The sequence below is a fragment of the Scyliorhinus canicula genome, unplaced genomic scaffold, assembly GCF_902713615.1.
Source record: "Scyliorhinus canicula unplaced genomic scaffold, sScyCan1.1, whole genome shotgun sequence".
Classification (NCBI taxonomy): Eukaryota; Metazoa; Chordata; class Chondrichthyes; order Carcharhiniformes; family Scyliorhinidae; genus Scyliorhinus; species Scyliorhinus canicula.
The window spans coordinates 37,219-52,042 of record NW_024056013.1 but is presented as its reverse complement, the minus strand read 5'-3'; the positions used below and the strand labels follow the sequence as shown (position 1 = coordinate 52,042).

Here is a 14,824-nt window from a genome sequence, read left to right as displayed (position 1 = left end):
TTGCGTAAAAAGGAAACGTTTGGCTCTGACAAAGGTTTTGTCCGTTACAGATAGTCAAGAGAATTTAGAATGAGGAATAGAGATCTCTCCAGCTACCTCGTTCAACACTCTGGGATGCAGATAATCAGCTTTTGGAGATTTATTCACTTTCAACCCCATTCATTTATTCAGTACGACTTTTTCACCAATACTAATCTCTGCCAGTCCCTTGGTTCTCTGGTGTTTTGGGGACAATTTCTGTATCTTCCTCTGTGAAGACAGACAGACATTGTTTAGTTTCTCTGCCATTTCCTTACTCCCCATTATAAACTCTCCTGTCTCTGCCTGGAATGGACCCACATTGGTCTTTGCTAATCTTTACCTTTTCACATTCCTGTGTAAGCTTTTCCAGTCGGTTTTTATGTTTCTCGCCAGTTTGCTCTCATCAGTTTCTTGATCCTCCTTTGCTGATTTCTAATGGATCTCATGGAATCTTTTAACTTTTCTTGTTCGCCACGGTTACATTACTTTTCCTGTTGGATTTTTATTCCTTAAAGGAATCTATATTTGTTGTATATATGTGAAATAAAAGTTGCAAAAATCCAAGAGGACCATAGGCTGCTCTCGCCATTGACAGAGAGAGAGCTGACTGGAGGTGATTTAACTCGAGGGTCAGCACACCTCAGGCGAGGGGCCTGGTTGAGAAGGCCGGGCCTTCATGAATAAACTCAGCCAATACGGGAGTTGAATCCTCACTGTTGGCCTCGCTCTGCATCACAAACCAGTCATCCAGCCAACTGAGCTAACCGACCCCTGATAAATATGTAATAATTCCTTAAACATGAGGTATTCCCTGTACCAATCCGTTTCCCAGTCCACCTCAGACAACTTGCCCTTCACACCCTGATAATTTTCTTCTGTGAGGGACTCCCAGATAGATTGAACAAAAGAACCATCTAACCACCAGGGGGCCATAGGCATGGCAGCACGGCATGCTTTTTGGGGGTGGAGGGGGGGGGGGGGGTCGAAACAGAAATTGAAACTAAATATCTTCAAACATCCAAACACCCTTTCACTCTGTGATCCTTGTGCAATTTGAAGCCAGGTATTAGCAACAAGGCTCAGAGAGAATCAGCCCATTGGAGGCAAAGTGGTGAGACCGGCCAGTCCAGCAGAAAGAAACCTTCCGACCATCCCCACTGACCACCTGTCAGAATGAACAAAATGCAGTCCTGGGTGTAGAGCAGAAACAATAACAGCCAAATCCAACCCCTGTAATCGATTGTGAAATTGTTGGTGTCACAGCAGGTCCGATGAAACAGGTAATCCCGTCTCACATTGAGAAGTGGACGGCTTCTCCCCAGTGTGAACTCGCTGGTGTCTCCGCAGGTGGGATAACTGAGTAAATCCTTTCCCACAACGAGAGCAGGTGAACGGCCTCTCCCCAGTGTGAACTCGCTGGTGTCTCCGCAGGTGGGATAACTGAGTAAATCCTTTCCCACAACGAGAGCAGGTGAACGGCCTCTCCCCAGTGTGAACTCGCTGGTGTCTCCGCAGGGTGGATACTTGAGTAAATCGTTTCCCACACTGAGAGCAGGTGAATGGCTTCTCCCCAGTGTGAACTCGCTGATGTGCCTGCAGGTTGGATAACTGAGTGAATCCTTTCCCACACTGAGAGCAGGTGAATGGCCTCTCCTCAGTGTGAACTCGCTGGTGGATCCGCAGGTGAGATAATTGAGTAAATCCTTTCCCACACTGAGAGCAGGTGAATGACCTCTCCTCAGTGTGACCTTCCTGGTGGCTCAATAGGTGGGATGAATCCCGGAATCCTTTTCCACATTGGGAGCAGGTAAAGGGCCTCTCCCCCGTGTGAATTCGCTGGTGTCTCAATAGGTGGGACAAATTACAAAATCCTTTCCCACACTGAGAGCAAATGAACGGCCTCTCTCCAGTGTGAACTCGCCGGTGTGTCTGCAGATTGGATAATCGAGTAAATCCTTTCCCACATACAGAGCAGGTGAATGGCCTCTCCCCAGTGTGACTGTGTCGATGAACCTCCAGCTGAGATGGGAATCTATATCCCTTCCCACAATCCCCACATTTCCACGGATTCTCCATGTTTTGGGTCTCTTTGTGTCTCTCCAGGCTGGTCAATCAGTTGAAGCCTCATCCAAAGACACAACACGGGTGCGATCTCGTCCCGCTCTGAATGGTGTTATGTTTTTCAGACTGTGTAACTGGTTAAAGCTATTTCTACAGTCAGTTCACTGAAACTCTCACTCGGGTGTGTGTTGTGTGGGTCTCGGTGCTTTTCCAGTCACACTGATGTTTCTACAGTCAGTTCACTGAAACTCTCACTTGGGTGTGTGTTGTGTGGGTCTCGGTGCTTTTCCAGTCACACAGATGTTTGAAATCTTTAGCTGACAGTTCGGGCAAACATTTTGCATTCTACATTCATAGTTTAAGGAAATTCAGGTTCCAGGGAATCGAGTGACCATCAGATCGAGATGTAACGTTTGAGATTTCTGTCTGTAATTCCTCCTCATCTAATATCCTGTAAAAACATTTTACAAAATTCATCACTGTCAAAACAGGATAGAAAGTCAGAACAGACAATTCTAGTTTCTATGTCATATTTCTTCCTCTTATTCCCCGAAAGCTGCAAATCTTCATCCCACACACTCCCTCCATTCTCTTTTTAAAATAAATTTAAAGTACCCAATTCATTTTTTTCCAATTAAGGGGCAACTTAGCGTGGCCAATCCACCTACCCTGCACATCTTTGGGTTGTCGGGGCGAAACGCAAGCAGACACGGGGAGAATGTGCAAACTCCACATGAACAGTGACCGAGAGCCAGGATCGAACCTGGGACCTCGGCGGAGTGAGGTTGCAGTGCTAACCACTGTGCCACCGTGCAGCCTCTCGCCGTCAATTCTTTATCTGCTGTAAGAAGTCTTACAACACCAGTTTAAAGTCCAACAGGTTTGTTTCAAACACGAGCACTGCTCCTTCCTCAGGTGAATCTGCTGTATCTAATAATAATAATAATCTTTATTAGTGTCACAAGTAGGCTTACATTAACGCTGCAATGAAGTTACTGTGAAAAACCCAAGTCACCACACTACGGCGCTATTCACCCTCCCTATTCTCCTGAAGGTGCTGATTCAGGCTGATTGACAGATCCATGCTCACAGCTTCCTGTCCAGGAGGTCACAGCAAATCAAAGAGAAAATGCTGGAAAATCTCAGCAGGTCTGGCAGCACCTGTAGGGAGAGAAAAGAGTTAACGCTTGGAGTCCAGATGACCCTTTGTCAAAGCTAAAACAGTAAGAAGTCTTACAACACCAGGTTAAAGTCCAACAGGTTTGTTTCAAACACAAGCTTTCGGAGCGCAGCTCCTTCCTCAGGTGAACGCCAGCATCTCCACATGAAAGCTAAAAGAGGGAGAAAGTGGGAAATATTTATATGGTGGAGTGAGAATGAAGTCATCTTTCATGTATAAATATTTCCCCAACTGTGCCGGGAGACAGCCTGCAGATCACCTCGGTCCGCCGCATGGACTCCGGCATCTCCCGCTGTGTGGCGGCAACGCTGGTCTCTATGATGTTGTTTGTGGAGAGAAGCCGGAAGTGACGGACAGTTAGAGTGGAGAATGTTCATTGTTTCATTCGGCTCTGGGGCCGCACTCGGGATTCTAAACCCAGCCCCCGACACTGACCTCTCACCTGACAATGGCCAGAGTGATTGACGGCAGCTCCTGACCATTAGGGTTCAGGGACGGATTCGGAAGACCGGTCAAAAGTGGCTGGTCCTCCAGCCAATCGGAGTGAATGAGGGGGCGGGACTGGGCCGTGTGAAGCATGCGCAGTGCGATTAATGGCGGCACAGATAGTTGTTTTCTCGGATCCACAATCCGTAAAGGTGGGGATGGCGGGACGGAGGGAGAGCTCGATTAGGCACATCGTTGGACACACTTATTAAACATGTTATATAAACCGAAAATCCGGAAAACTAACCTATCGGGGGACATGGCTTTCTCACAGACGAGACAATGGGGACGCCATCTCCCTCGCGCGCACTGGAGGGTTGCGCAGTCGTCAACCTTATTGCGGCACTGGCAGCAGTGCGCACGCACACCCACCATCTTTATTGGGGGCAGCAGCCAGCGCAGTTCAGGCTCAGTCGCCATCATTGTTGGGAGCAACATTTTCTAAATGTTTTTTCATGACAGACTGTTTCACTCTGAGTTACAATTCTTATTTATGACTCAGAACAATGATACATGTCCAGGGCAGTGACAATAATTCGTATTTATTGTGTCTTGACAGAATAAAGCGTTTTCACACATCTCAGAGAAACATTATAAAATAACAATTGACACTGAGCAATATTAGATTTAAAGGAGAACCTTAATGGAGGAAAGTGAGTGAGTGAGTCGGAGAGTTTTAAGGAGGACATTCCAGAACTTCTAGCCCAGTCAAATAATAAAAGGCCAGTAATGGTGGACCGAATAAAATCAGGAATGCTGTCGTGGCCGGAATTAAATTAAATTGAAGAGGTGTGTGTGAGGAGATTACAGAGATCAGGATGATCACAACTATAGGAAAAGAAGAATGGGAAATTTCAACTTTTGGAACTTCTTAAAAGGAAAATGAGCACATAGGGATGGGTAAACAAGGCTTGTTTGTATTGTATTTGTTTTATTGTCACATGTACTGAGGTACAATGAAAAGTATTGTTCTGTGTACAGTCAGAAGTTCTGATGTGGAGATGCTGCTGTTGGACTGGGGTGAGCACAGTAAGAAGTCTTGCAACACCAGGTTAATTTCCAACAGGTTTGTTTCAAATAACTAGCTTTCAGAGGAAGGAGCAGTGCTCCGAAAGCTAGTAATTTGAAACAAACCTGTTGGGACTTTAATGTGGCGTTGTAAGACTTCTTACTGCAGTCATAAGTTCATAAGATACATGAGCAGAATTAGGCCATTTGGCCCATCGAATCTGCTCTGCCATTCTATCATAGCTGATATGTTCCTCATCTACTATCTACAATGCTAAAGACCAAGAGCGGGATTGCAAAATCAGCCAGAGCATCTCCTCCTAAGAACACATGACCGAGGAGTAGGCAATGCAGCCTCCCAAGCCTAAACACTTTCAATGTGATCATGGCTGATCCCATCCTGGGCTCAATTCCACTGTCCTCCATAAGCCTTCAACTCATTACCAATTAAAAATCTGTCTAACTCCACTTTGAATTCATTCACTGTCCCTTCATCCACCGCACTCTGGGGTAGAGAATTCCACAGATTCACAACCCTTTTGGAGAAGTAGTTTCTCTTCAAATCTGTTTTAAATTTGCGACCTCTTATTCTAAGATTATGAACTTTCATTTAAAATGCCCCACAAGAGGAAGCATCAGCTCCACGTCTACTTTATAATCTTCATTATTGGCACAAATAGGCTTACATTAACACTGTAATGAAGTTACGGTGGCAATCCCCGAGTCGCCCATTCCGACACCTTTTCAGGTATATAGAGGGAGAATTCAGAATGCCCAAATTAACCACCAGCACGGCTTTTGGGACTTTCGGGAGGAAACGGAAGCGCCCAGAGGAAAGCCACGCCAACACGGGGAGAATGTGCAGACTCTGCACAGACAGGGACCTAAGCCAGGAATCGAACCTGGGACGCTGGCGCTGTGAAGCAACAATGCGAACCACTGTGCTACCTGCCGCCCACTATCCATACCTTTTAACATCTTCTTTAACTCAATTAAATCTCCCCTCATTCTTCTAAACTCTAGAGAGTATAGGCCTAAACTGTTCAATCTCTCCTCATACGACAAAACCCTCATCTCTAGAATCAATCTAGTGAAGCTCCTCTGAACTGCCTCTAATGCCACTACATCTTTCCTCAAATAAGGGGACAAAACTGTGCACAATACTCCAGGTGCGGTCTTGACAATGCCTTGTATAGGTGCAACAACACTTCCTTACTCAGTTCCTTTTGCTAACATTCCCTTTGCTTTCCTTATTATCTGCAGCACCTGCATGCTCGTTTTCTGTGACTCATGCACAAGGACACCCAGATCCCTCTGCATAGGAACACCCCGAAGTCTCTCCCCATTTAGTTAATAGGCCACCTTTCCATTTTTTCTGACCAAAATGCATGGCCTCACACTTATCCACATTAAACTCCATCTGCCACATTTTGGCCCACTCTCCTAACCTATCTATATCCATTTGTAAGGTTCTTATTTTCTCATTGCAGTTTACTGTCCCACTTATTTTCGTGTAATCTGCGAATTTGGCTATAGAACCTCCTATCCCTGTATCCAAGTTGTTAATATAGATTGTAAATAGCTGGGGCCCAAGGACTGAACCCCGTGGCACCCCACTATTTACATATTCCCATCCAGAAAAGAACCATTTATCCTGACTCTCTGTCTCCTGTCTGTCAGCCAGTCTTCTATCTAAGCTAATAAATTACCCCTAATCCCATGTGATCTCACCTTGTCAATTAACCTTCTGTGCGGCAACTTATCAAACGCCTTCACGAAGTCCAGATATACTACATCTACAGGATCCCCATTATCCACTTTGCTTGTTACATCTTGGAAGAACTCACAATTTTTCGTCCAGAAATTAATTTCTTAGTATTTGGAATAGTGGATTGTGAATTCAATATTTTAAAATCTTGAATTGAAAGTCCAATGATGACCATGAAACCATCGTCGATTGTCAGAAAAACCTATCTGGGGGCAGCACTGCTGCCTCACGGCGCTGAGGTCCCAGGTTCAATCCCGGCGCTGGGTTACTGTTCGTGTGGAGTTATGCACATTCTCCCCATGTTTACGTAGGTTTCGCCCCCACACACAAAGATGTGTAGGTTAGGTAGATTGGCCACGCTAAATTGCCTCGTAATTGGCAAAAATGAATTGGGTACTCTAAATTTATGAAAACAACAAAAAAAATCAATTAAAAACTCACCTGGTTCACTCTTGTCCTTTAAATGAAATGAAATAAATGAAAATCGCTTATTGTCATGAGTAGGCTTCAATGAGGGAAGAAAATCTCCTGCCCTTACTTGGTGTGGCCCACATGTGTCACCAGACCCACAGCAAAGTGGTTGACTCTTAAAATGCCCTCTGAAATGGCTGAGCAAACCACTCAGCTCAAGGGCAATTAATGATGGGCAGTAAAAGCCCAGCCAGAGACACCACATCCCCATGAAATTATTTTTTTAAACTTGAGGAAGGATGTGAAGGCATTGGAGTACAGAGTCCAGAGAAAATTCACAAGAATTATTCCAGGGAGAAATAACTGGAGCTATGAGGAGAGGTTGGGTCTGTTTTCCTTGGAGAAAAGAAGGCTGATTGGAGAGTTGTAGAGGTAATCAAGATCCTGAGGGGTTTGGACAGGGTAAATAATGAAAAGCTATTTCCCCTCAGGAGGACATCAAGAGGGGCTGGTTTAGCTCACTCAGCTAAATCGCTGGCTTTTAAAGCAGACCAAGCGGGCCAGCAGCACGGTTCGATTCCCGTACCAGCCTCCCCGGACAGGTGCCGGAATGTGGCGACTAGGGGCTTTTCACAGTAACTTCATTGAAGCCTACTCGTGACAATAAGCGATTTTCATTTCATTTCATGTGGGAGAGTGAATGAATGCCCTCCCACACACTGAGCAGATGAACGGCCTCTCCCCAGTGTGAATCCACTGGTGCTTAAGTAGATTGGACTTCCAAGTAAAACCTTTCCCACAGAAAGAGCAGCTCAAAGGTGACTCCCTGGTGTGAGTGTGTTCATGTGTCAGCAGATCCTTCCGGCTTTTAAAGCTCTTCTCACAGTCAGGATATTTAAACGGCCTCTTATTAGTATGAACAAGTTGGTAGGTCAGCAGGTCGAATGAACGGGCGAATCCTTTCCCAGAAACAGAGCAGATGAACAGCTTCTCCCCAGTGTTTGTGAGTTTATGGCTCAACAGATCACTTTTCCTTTTATAGTTTTTCTCACAGTCGGAACATTGGAAAGGTCTCTCTTCATTGTAAATATGGTGGTGTGACAGGAGGTGGGATGAGGTTGTGAAGCCTTTCCAACACACAGAGCAGGTGAACAGTCTCTCCCGAGTGTGAACTCAATGGTGTCTCAGAAGGTTGGATGATTTATAGAACATAGAACAGTACAGCACAGAACAGGCCCTTCGGCCCTCGATGTTGTGCCGAGCAATGATCACCCCACTTAAACCCACGTAACCCGTATCCCAACAATCCCCCCATTAACCTTACACTACGGGCAATTTAGCATGGCCAATCCACCTAACCCGCACATCTTTGGACTGTGGGAGGAAACCGGAGCACCCGGAGGAAACCCACGCACACACGGGGAGGACGTGCAGACTCCACACAGACAGTGACCCAGCCGGGAATCGAACCTGGGACCCTGGAGCTGTGAAGCATTGATGCTAACCACCATGCTACCGTGAGGCCCCATTTAGTGAACCCTTTCTCACATGCAGAGCTGGTGAATGCTCTCTTCCCGGTGTGACTGCGTTGATGAATATTCAGCTCAGATGGATAATTGAATCCCTTCCCACAGCCTCCACATTTTCACGGTTTCTCCCTGATGGGACAACATTTGCATGATCACGTTTAATTAATAATCTTTATTGTCACAAGTAGGCTTACATTGACACTGCAATGAGGTTACTGTGAATAGCCCCTAGTCACCACACTCTGATGCCTGTTCGGGTACACACAGAGAGAATTCAGAATGTCCAAATAACCCAACAGCTCTTGAGGGAGTAAAGCAGAGCAGCTGGTTGAAACCCACGCAGACATGTGGAGAACGTGCAGACTCTGCACAGACAGTGACCTAAACCGGGAATCAAACCTGGGACCCTGGCTCTGTGAAGCAACAGTGCTAATCATTGTGCTACTATGCTGCCTATTTGATGATCAGCTGAAGCTTGGTCCACACACAGAACACAAAAACAGATTCTCCCAAATAGTGCTTTTTGATGTTATGTACAAAAGCTGATGGTTCAGGCTGTGATGCATCAAGTGACTGTTAGACCATGCAAACTGCTGGATTGTCCTAAAAATCCAACTATTTCACTAATGTCCATCAAGGAAAGGACCTGCCACCCGGTCTAGACCTACACAACAATGTAGCTTCACTGGAGAAGGACGAGAGGTGAAAGTGGGAGGAAATGAACGATAAGGACTTGAAATATCTAGAACTCGACAAGAACTTTCAGAGAACCTGCCCCAGCCACAACATTCATCAGCTCAAAATACACAGGAATACCATCACCTTCAACTTCCCCTTCCAATCTCAAACCAACCTGACTTGGACTTACATCGGCATTAATTCATTGTTCCTGGGTGATAATCCTGTAACTTGTTACCTCATACCACTGTGAGAGCACCTTCACCACTCAGATTGCAGCAATTGACTAAACATCACCGTCAAGGGGAAACTGCTGATTGTCAGTAGATTGTTTTAATTTTTTCATGGGATGTGAGCATTGTTGACAAAACCAGCATTTGTTGTCCATCCTAATTGTCCTTCCAAAGTTGGGGGTGACCTTCCTTCATTAATCGCTGCAGTCTCAGTACTGTTGGTGTAGGAATTCTAGGACTTTAACCCAGAGACAGTGAAGGCACAGCAACATACCTACAAGTCAGAATGGTGTGTGGCTTGGAAGGGTAATTGCAGGTTGTGATGTTCCCATGCTACCTGCTGTTCATATCCTTGTAAGTTAAGGGAGTTGGAAAGTGCTTTCAGAAGAGGCTTGGTGGGTTGCTGGTCATGTTAGCAATGCCCATGTCCCAATAATTAACTTTTTAAAAATATTGCAGATGTTAAAAGGATAAAAAAGTCTCAACTGAAATAGATTTGCTGACTTTAACACAGCCTTTAATTGGTCTGTGTTGCCAGACTCAGTTCTGTGAGCAACATCTGTAATAAAACAAAATACAGCATTATCAACATTGTGGGCGGTACCATTCACCTGAACCTGGATTGGACTACCCATAGAATACCATGGCTACAAGAGCGGATCAGAAGCTAGGAATCCTGTGGCAAGTAACCTTCCTCCTGGCTCCCCAAAGACTGTCCAACATCTACAATAATAATAATATTTATTGTCACAAGTAGGCTTACATTAACACTGCAATGAAGCTACTGTGAAAAGCCCCTAGTCGCCACATTTGGGCACCTGCTTGGTACACGGGGGGGGGGGGGGGGGGAGAATTTAGAATGTCCAATTCATCTAACAGCACATCTTTCGAGACTTGTGGGAGGAAACCGGAGCACCCGGAGGAAACCCACGCAGACGCAGGGAGCACATGCAGACTCTGCACAGACTATGACCCAAGCCGGGAATCAAACCTGGGACCCTGGCGCTATGAAGCAACAGTGTGAACCTCTGTGCTACCGTGCCATACAAGACACAAGTCAGGAGTGTAATGGAATACCCTTCACTTTTTCCCACAACACTCAAGAAACGTGACACTATCCAGGACAAAGCAGTTTGTTTGCTTGGCAATCAATCCACAAACATCCACTCCCTCCAGAACAACGGCAGCAGGGTGTACCATAAGACCATAAGATATTGGAGTAGAATTAGGCCACTTGGCCCATCGAGTCTGCTCCGCCATTCAATCATGGCTGATATTTTCTCATCCTCATTCTCCTGCCTTCTCCCCATAACCCCTGATCCCCTTATTAATTAAGAACCTATCTATCTCAGTGAATGTCTTAAAGACACTCAGTGACTTGGTCTCCACAGCATTCTGCGGCAAAGAGTTGGTCTCCACAGCCTTCTGCGGCAAAGAGTTCCACAGATTCACCACTCTCTGGCTGAAACAATTCCTCCTCACCTCTGCTTTGAAGGATCGTCCCTTTAATCTGAGATGGTGTCCTCTGGTTCTAGTTTTTCCTACAAGTGGAAACATCCTCTCCACATTCACTCTATCCAGGCCTCGCAGTATCTTGTACGTTTCAATAAGATCCCCTCTCATCCTTCTAAAGGCTCCTTATGCAGCACTTTTCAAAGCCACATTCACAAAGGATAGCGGCAACAGAAACATGGAAATCCGACCACCTGGAAGGTCCCCTCCAAGCCACTCCTGAATTGGAAATATATAGCTGTTCCTTCACTTCACAGGGCCAAGATCCTGGAACTCTTTCCCTAATAGCACTGTGGCTGTACCTACACCACATGTACTGCAGCATTTCAGCAAGGCAGCTCGTCACCACCTGCTCAAGGGCAATTATGGACGGGCTAGCCAGCGACGCCAACATCATATGAATGACATTTTAAAAAGCAAAAACATTGCAAATGTTGGAATATCAAAATATAAAGAGCTGGACATACTAATCAGGTTAGACCGCATCTGTGTAGAGAAAGATACATTATTACAGGTTCAGGTCTGATCTGCGGTCAACCTCCAATAAAACACTTTCCTACTGGAGCTGATGAATGGTGGCCATAGTTCCCACAATCCCCCGCGGCATAGACACCGCTCGATCAAACTCTCATGGCCCAGACCCTGAGTGCGCATGCTCCGGGGCCAGCCCGCCGCGGGGCATTCTGGGTGACTGTTCCGAGTCGGAGGGAAACGGTAAGTGGTGGCGTTGATGGGCTGCAGTAAACTGGTCAGGATATGGAACCCCAGGGGGAGCGATGGAGCCAGCTCCGGACGGGGATAGTTTCTCAATCTTAAGTGAAGGCCACAGACCCTAAATAAGACTCTGAGGTAGCGAGTGTGTGGCTCTGTGATCTGTGCTTGGGATCAGGCCCGGGTGAACGGCCGCCATCTTGGTTTAGTGAGGAGAAGAGCGCATGCGCTCGAGACTGGGTGACGTAAGAGAGAATGGGCGGGCCTCCTGCACTGTGGGGATTCTGTTCGGGAGGTTACAGCCCCTGGATAGTTACCGGAAGGGGCTGCTTGTAAATTAATGTGAAACGTTAACTCCACATTCCTAGCTTTGCTGCACAGAGGGGACTGGGCTAGTCGGAGCGAAGGGTCTGCTCAAAGCACCAATTTGTTGATCCAGATTGGTGAGCCCTATGGGAGAGAACGTAGGGCTTCCTCTGGCTGCTGGACCCTCTTCCATCGTCTTGTCCATGTTTAGGTGACCCTGGAACGGGAAGATGAGGTGTCCACCGGTAAACTTGATACCTTCCACAATTGTTTGTTACCTCAGGGTGCAGAGTGCTTCTGAGATACTGAAAGCAACATTTTGGTTTAGTTTAAAAGTTTTCCTTGTTTTTGTTGTGATTTTGCTTTCTTTTACTTTAATTGGGCAACATATTTGGGGAAATAAGAGAGGGAAGAATATTCCGTAGAAATTAGAATTATTTGTTCTGAATTTCTATCCTGGCAGACAGTGGTACTGACACAGTAAACTCCTTTTACAGGGCATTGGAAGAAGAGGTTTTCACACATTCATCATGAGTTGAACATCAGCAGGAAAGGATCTGAAACATCAGTGTGACTGGAAAAGCACCGAGACCCACACAACACACACCCGAGTGAGAGAGTTCCAGTGAACTGACTGGAAACATCAGTGTGACTGGAAAAGCACTGAAAGCCACACAATACACACCCGAGTGAGAGTTCCAGTGAACTGACTGTGGAAAGAGCTTCAACTATTACACAGCCTGAAAAAAAATCACATAATTCACAGTGGGGAGACACCGTACAATCATTCTCTGTATCAACAAGCTTTAACTGATTATCCAATCTAGTGACGCCATGGTGAAACCGTGGAAATGTGGGGTCTGTGGGAAGGGTTTCAGCTTCCCATCTGCACTGGAAACTCATAAACGCAGGCACACTGGAGAGAAGTTGTTCACCTGCTCCACTTGTGGAAAGGAATTCACTCAGTCATCCAGCCTAATGACACACCAGCGAGTTCACACTGGAGAGAAACCGTACGATTGCTCTCAGTGCGGGAAAAGCTTCCGGTGTTCATCCCACCTCACTGAACATCTACGGGTTCACACTGGGGAGAGACCATTCCACTGCTCTGAGTGCGGGCAGAGATTCACTTGTTCTTCCCACCTCACTCTACACAAGCGTGTCCACACTGGTGAGAGGCCGTTCGTCTGCTCTGTGTGTGGGAAGGGATTTATTAGATCATCGCATCTTCTTAGACACCAGCGTGTTCACACTGAAGAGAAAGCATTCACCTGCACGGAGTGTGGGAAGAGTTTCACTAATTTACCGAATTTTCAGAATCACCAGCGAATTCACACTGGAGAGAAACCCTTTACCTGTGCTGAGTGTGGGAAGGGATTTGCTGCAAAATCGCAGCTTAGGACACATACACTTGTTCACACTGATGAGAGACCATTTCAATGTTTTGACTGTGAGAAGAGCTTTAAAAGCAGAAGGGATTTGATGAAACACCAGCGAATCCATTCTGGGGAGAAGCCGTTCACCTGCCCCGTGTGTGGCAGAGGATTCACTCAGCCATCCGCTCGTCTGAAACACCAGAGAGTTCACTTGTGATTGCAGGGATTGGATTCCTACACCCAGGAATGAACCATGTTCACTCTGACAGTTCAGATTTATTTCCCTTGTTGTTAAACTCCAGCCCAGTTAGAGGGATTAATAGAATGGACATGAATTGCATTAAACGCAGTGTTGGAGTCCTTGATAAGAGGAGACTGATTGATGGCCTGTTACCGACTGTTCCAATGTTGGGTCTTTTCTCCTTTGTTAATGGAAGACTTGTATTTATATAGCGCCTCTCACAACTTCAGGATGTCCCAAAGTGCTTTACAGACAATGAGGTTCTTTTGAAGTGTAGTCCCTGCTGTAATGTAGGAAATGCAGCAGCCAGATTGCTTACACAAGGCTCCAACAAACACAAATAAGATGCTGGAAATACTCAGCAGGTCAGGCAGCATCTGTGAAGCAAGAAAGTGAGTTCAAAACAGAACTGTGATTATGACCAGATTATCTGTTCAGTGTTCATCACCGAGGGCTTTATAGTGAGTAGTTCACCCGAGAGAACTTCCTCCTTCGAAATATCATCAGCAGAACCTTTATGTCCAGCTGCAAGAGCAGATGGGGTGAGATTGGAAGGTTTCTTCTGAAAGACAATCCTGTATTCCCTCAGTACAGTATTCCCTCAGTACCGTGCTGTATTCCCTCAGTACAGTGCTGTATTCCCTCAGTACGGTGCTGTATTCCCTCAGTACCGTGCTGTATTCCCTCAGTACAGTGCTGTATTCCCTCAGTACCGTGCTGTATTCACTCAGTACCGTGCTGTATTCCCTCAGTACAGTGCTGTATTCCCTCAGTACCATGCTGTATTCCCTCAGTACAGTGCTGTATTCCCTCGGTACCATGCTGTATTCCCTCAGTACAGTGCTGTATTCCCTCAGTACAGTGCTGTATTCCCTCAGTACGGTGCAGTATTCCCTCTGTACAGTGCTGTATTCCCTCAGTACCGTGCTGTATTCCCTCACTACAGTGCTGTATTCCCTCAGTACAGTGCAGTATTCCCTCAATACAGCGCTGTATTCCCTCAGTACAGTGCTGTATTCCCTCAGTACAGTGCAGTATTCCCTCAGTACAGTGCAGTATTCCCTCACTACAGTGCTGTATTCCCTCAGTACAGTGCAGTATTCCCTCAATACAGCGCTGTATTCCCTCAGTACAGTGCTGTATTCCCTCAGTACAGCGCTGTATTCCCTCAGTACAGTGCTGTATTCCCTCAGTACAGTGCTGTACTCCCTCAGTACAGTGCTGCATTCCCTCAGTACCGTGCTGTATTCCCTCAGTACAGTGCAGTATTCCCTCAGTACAGTGCAGTATTCCCTCAGTACGG

The 14,824-nt window shown here is 46.2% G+C and overlaps 2 protein-coding genes across 4 annotated transcripts; one reads left to right on the top strand and one right to left on the bottom strand.

Moving 5' to 3' along the window:
- Positions 1-1,165: 1,165 nt before the first annotated feature.
- LOC119961521 (zinc finger protein 239-like) lies at positions 1,166-3,889 on the bottom strand. 2 transcript variants are annotated; one of them, XM_038788853.1, is made up of 3 exons: positions 3,320-3,889; positions 3,057-3,243; positions 1,166-2,533 (listed from the first exon to the last, which is right to left on the bottom strand). In XM_038788853.1, the coding sequence occupies exon 3, from the start codon at positions 2,095-2,097 to the stop codon at positions 1,279-1,281; it is 819 nt and encodes a 272-aa protein (XP_038644781.1). In that variant the 5' UTR covers positions 2,098-2,533; positions 3,057-3,243; positions 3,320-3,889; the 3' UTR covers positions 1,166-1,278. The 2 variants fall into 2 exon arrangements, with proteins under 2 accessions (XP_038644781.1, XP_038644783.1); XM_038788855.1 differs by lacking the exon at positions 3,057-3,243 and having other exon boundaries at positions 3,522-3,889.
- Positions 3,890-11,579: 7,690 nt separating this feature from the next.
- On the top strand, positions 11,580-13,673 carry LOC119961570 (gastrula zinc finger protein XlCGF7.1-like). Of its 2 annotated transcripts, none has more exons than XM_038788899.1 (2): positions 11,580-11,601; positions 12,402-13,673. In XM_038788899.1, exon 2 carries the CDS (start codon positions 12,739-12,741, stop codon positions 13,495-13,497), a length of 759 nt encoding a protein of 252 aa, XP_038644827.1. In that variant the 5' UTR covers positions 11,580-11,601; positions 12,402-12,738; the 3' UTR covers positions 13,498-13,673. The 2 variants fall into 2 exon arrangements, with proteins under 2 accessions (XP_038644827.1, XP_038644826.1); XM_038788898.1 differs by lacking the exon at positions 11,580-11,601 and adding an exon at positions 11,845-12,149.
- The last annotated feature ends 1,151 nt before the right edge of the window (positions 13,674-14,824 follow it).

Bases quoted from the DNA above. Each gene is read 5' to 3' on its own strand.
- LOC119961570 (XM_038788899.1), top strand. From the start codon at position 12,739: ATGGTGAAACCGTGGAAATGTGGGGTCTGTGGGAAGGGTTTCAGCTTC.
- LOC119961521 (XM_038788853.1), bottom strand. From the start codon at position 2,097: ATGGAGAATCCGTGGAAATGTGGGGATTGTGGGAAGGGATATAGATTC.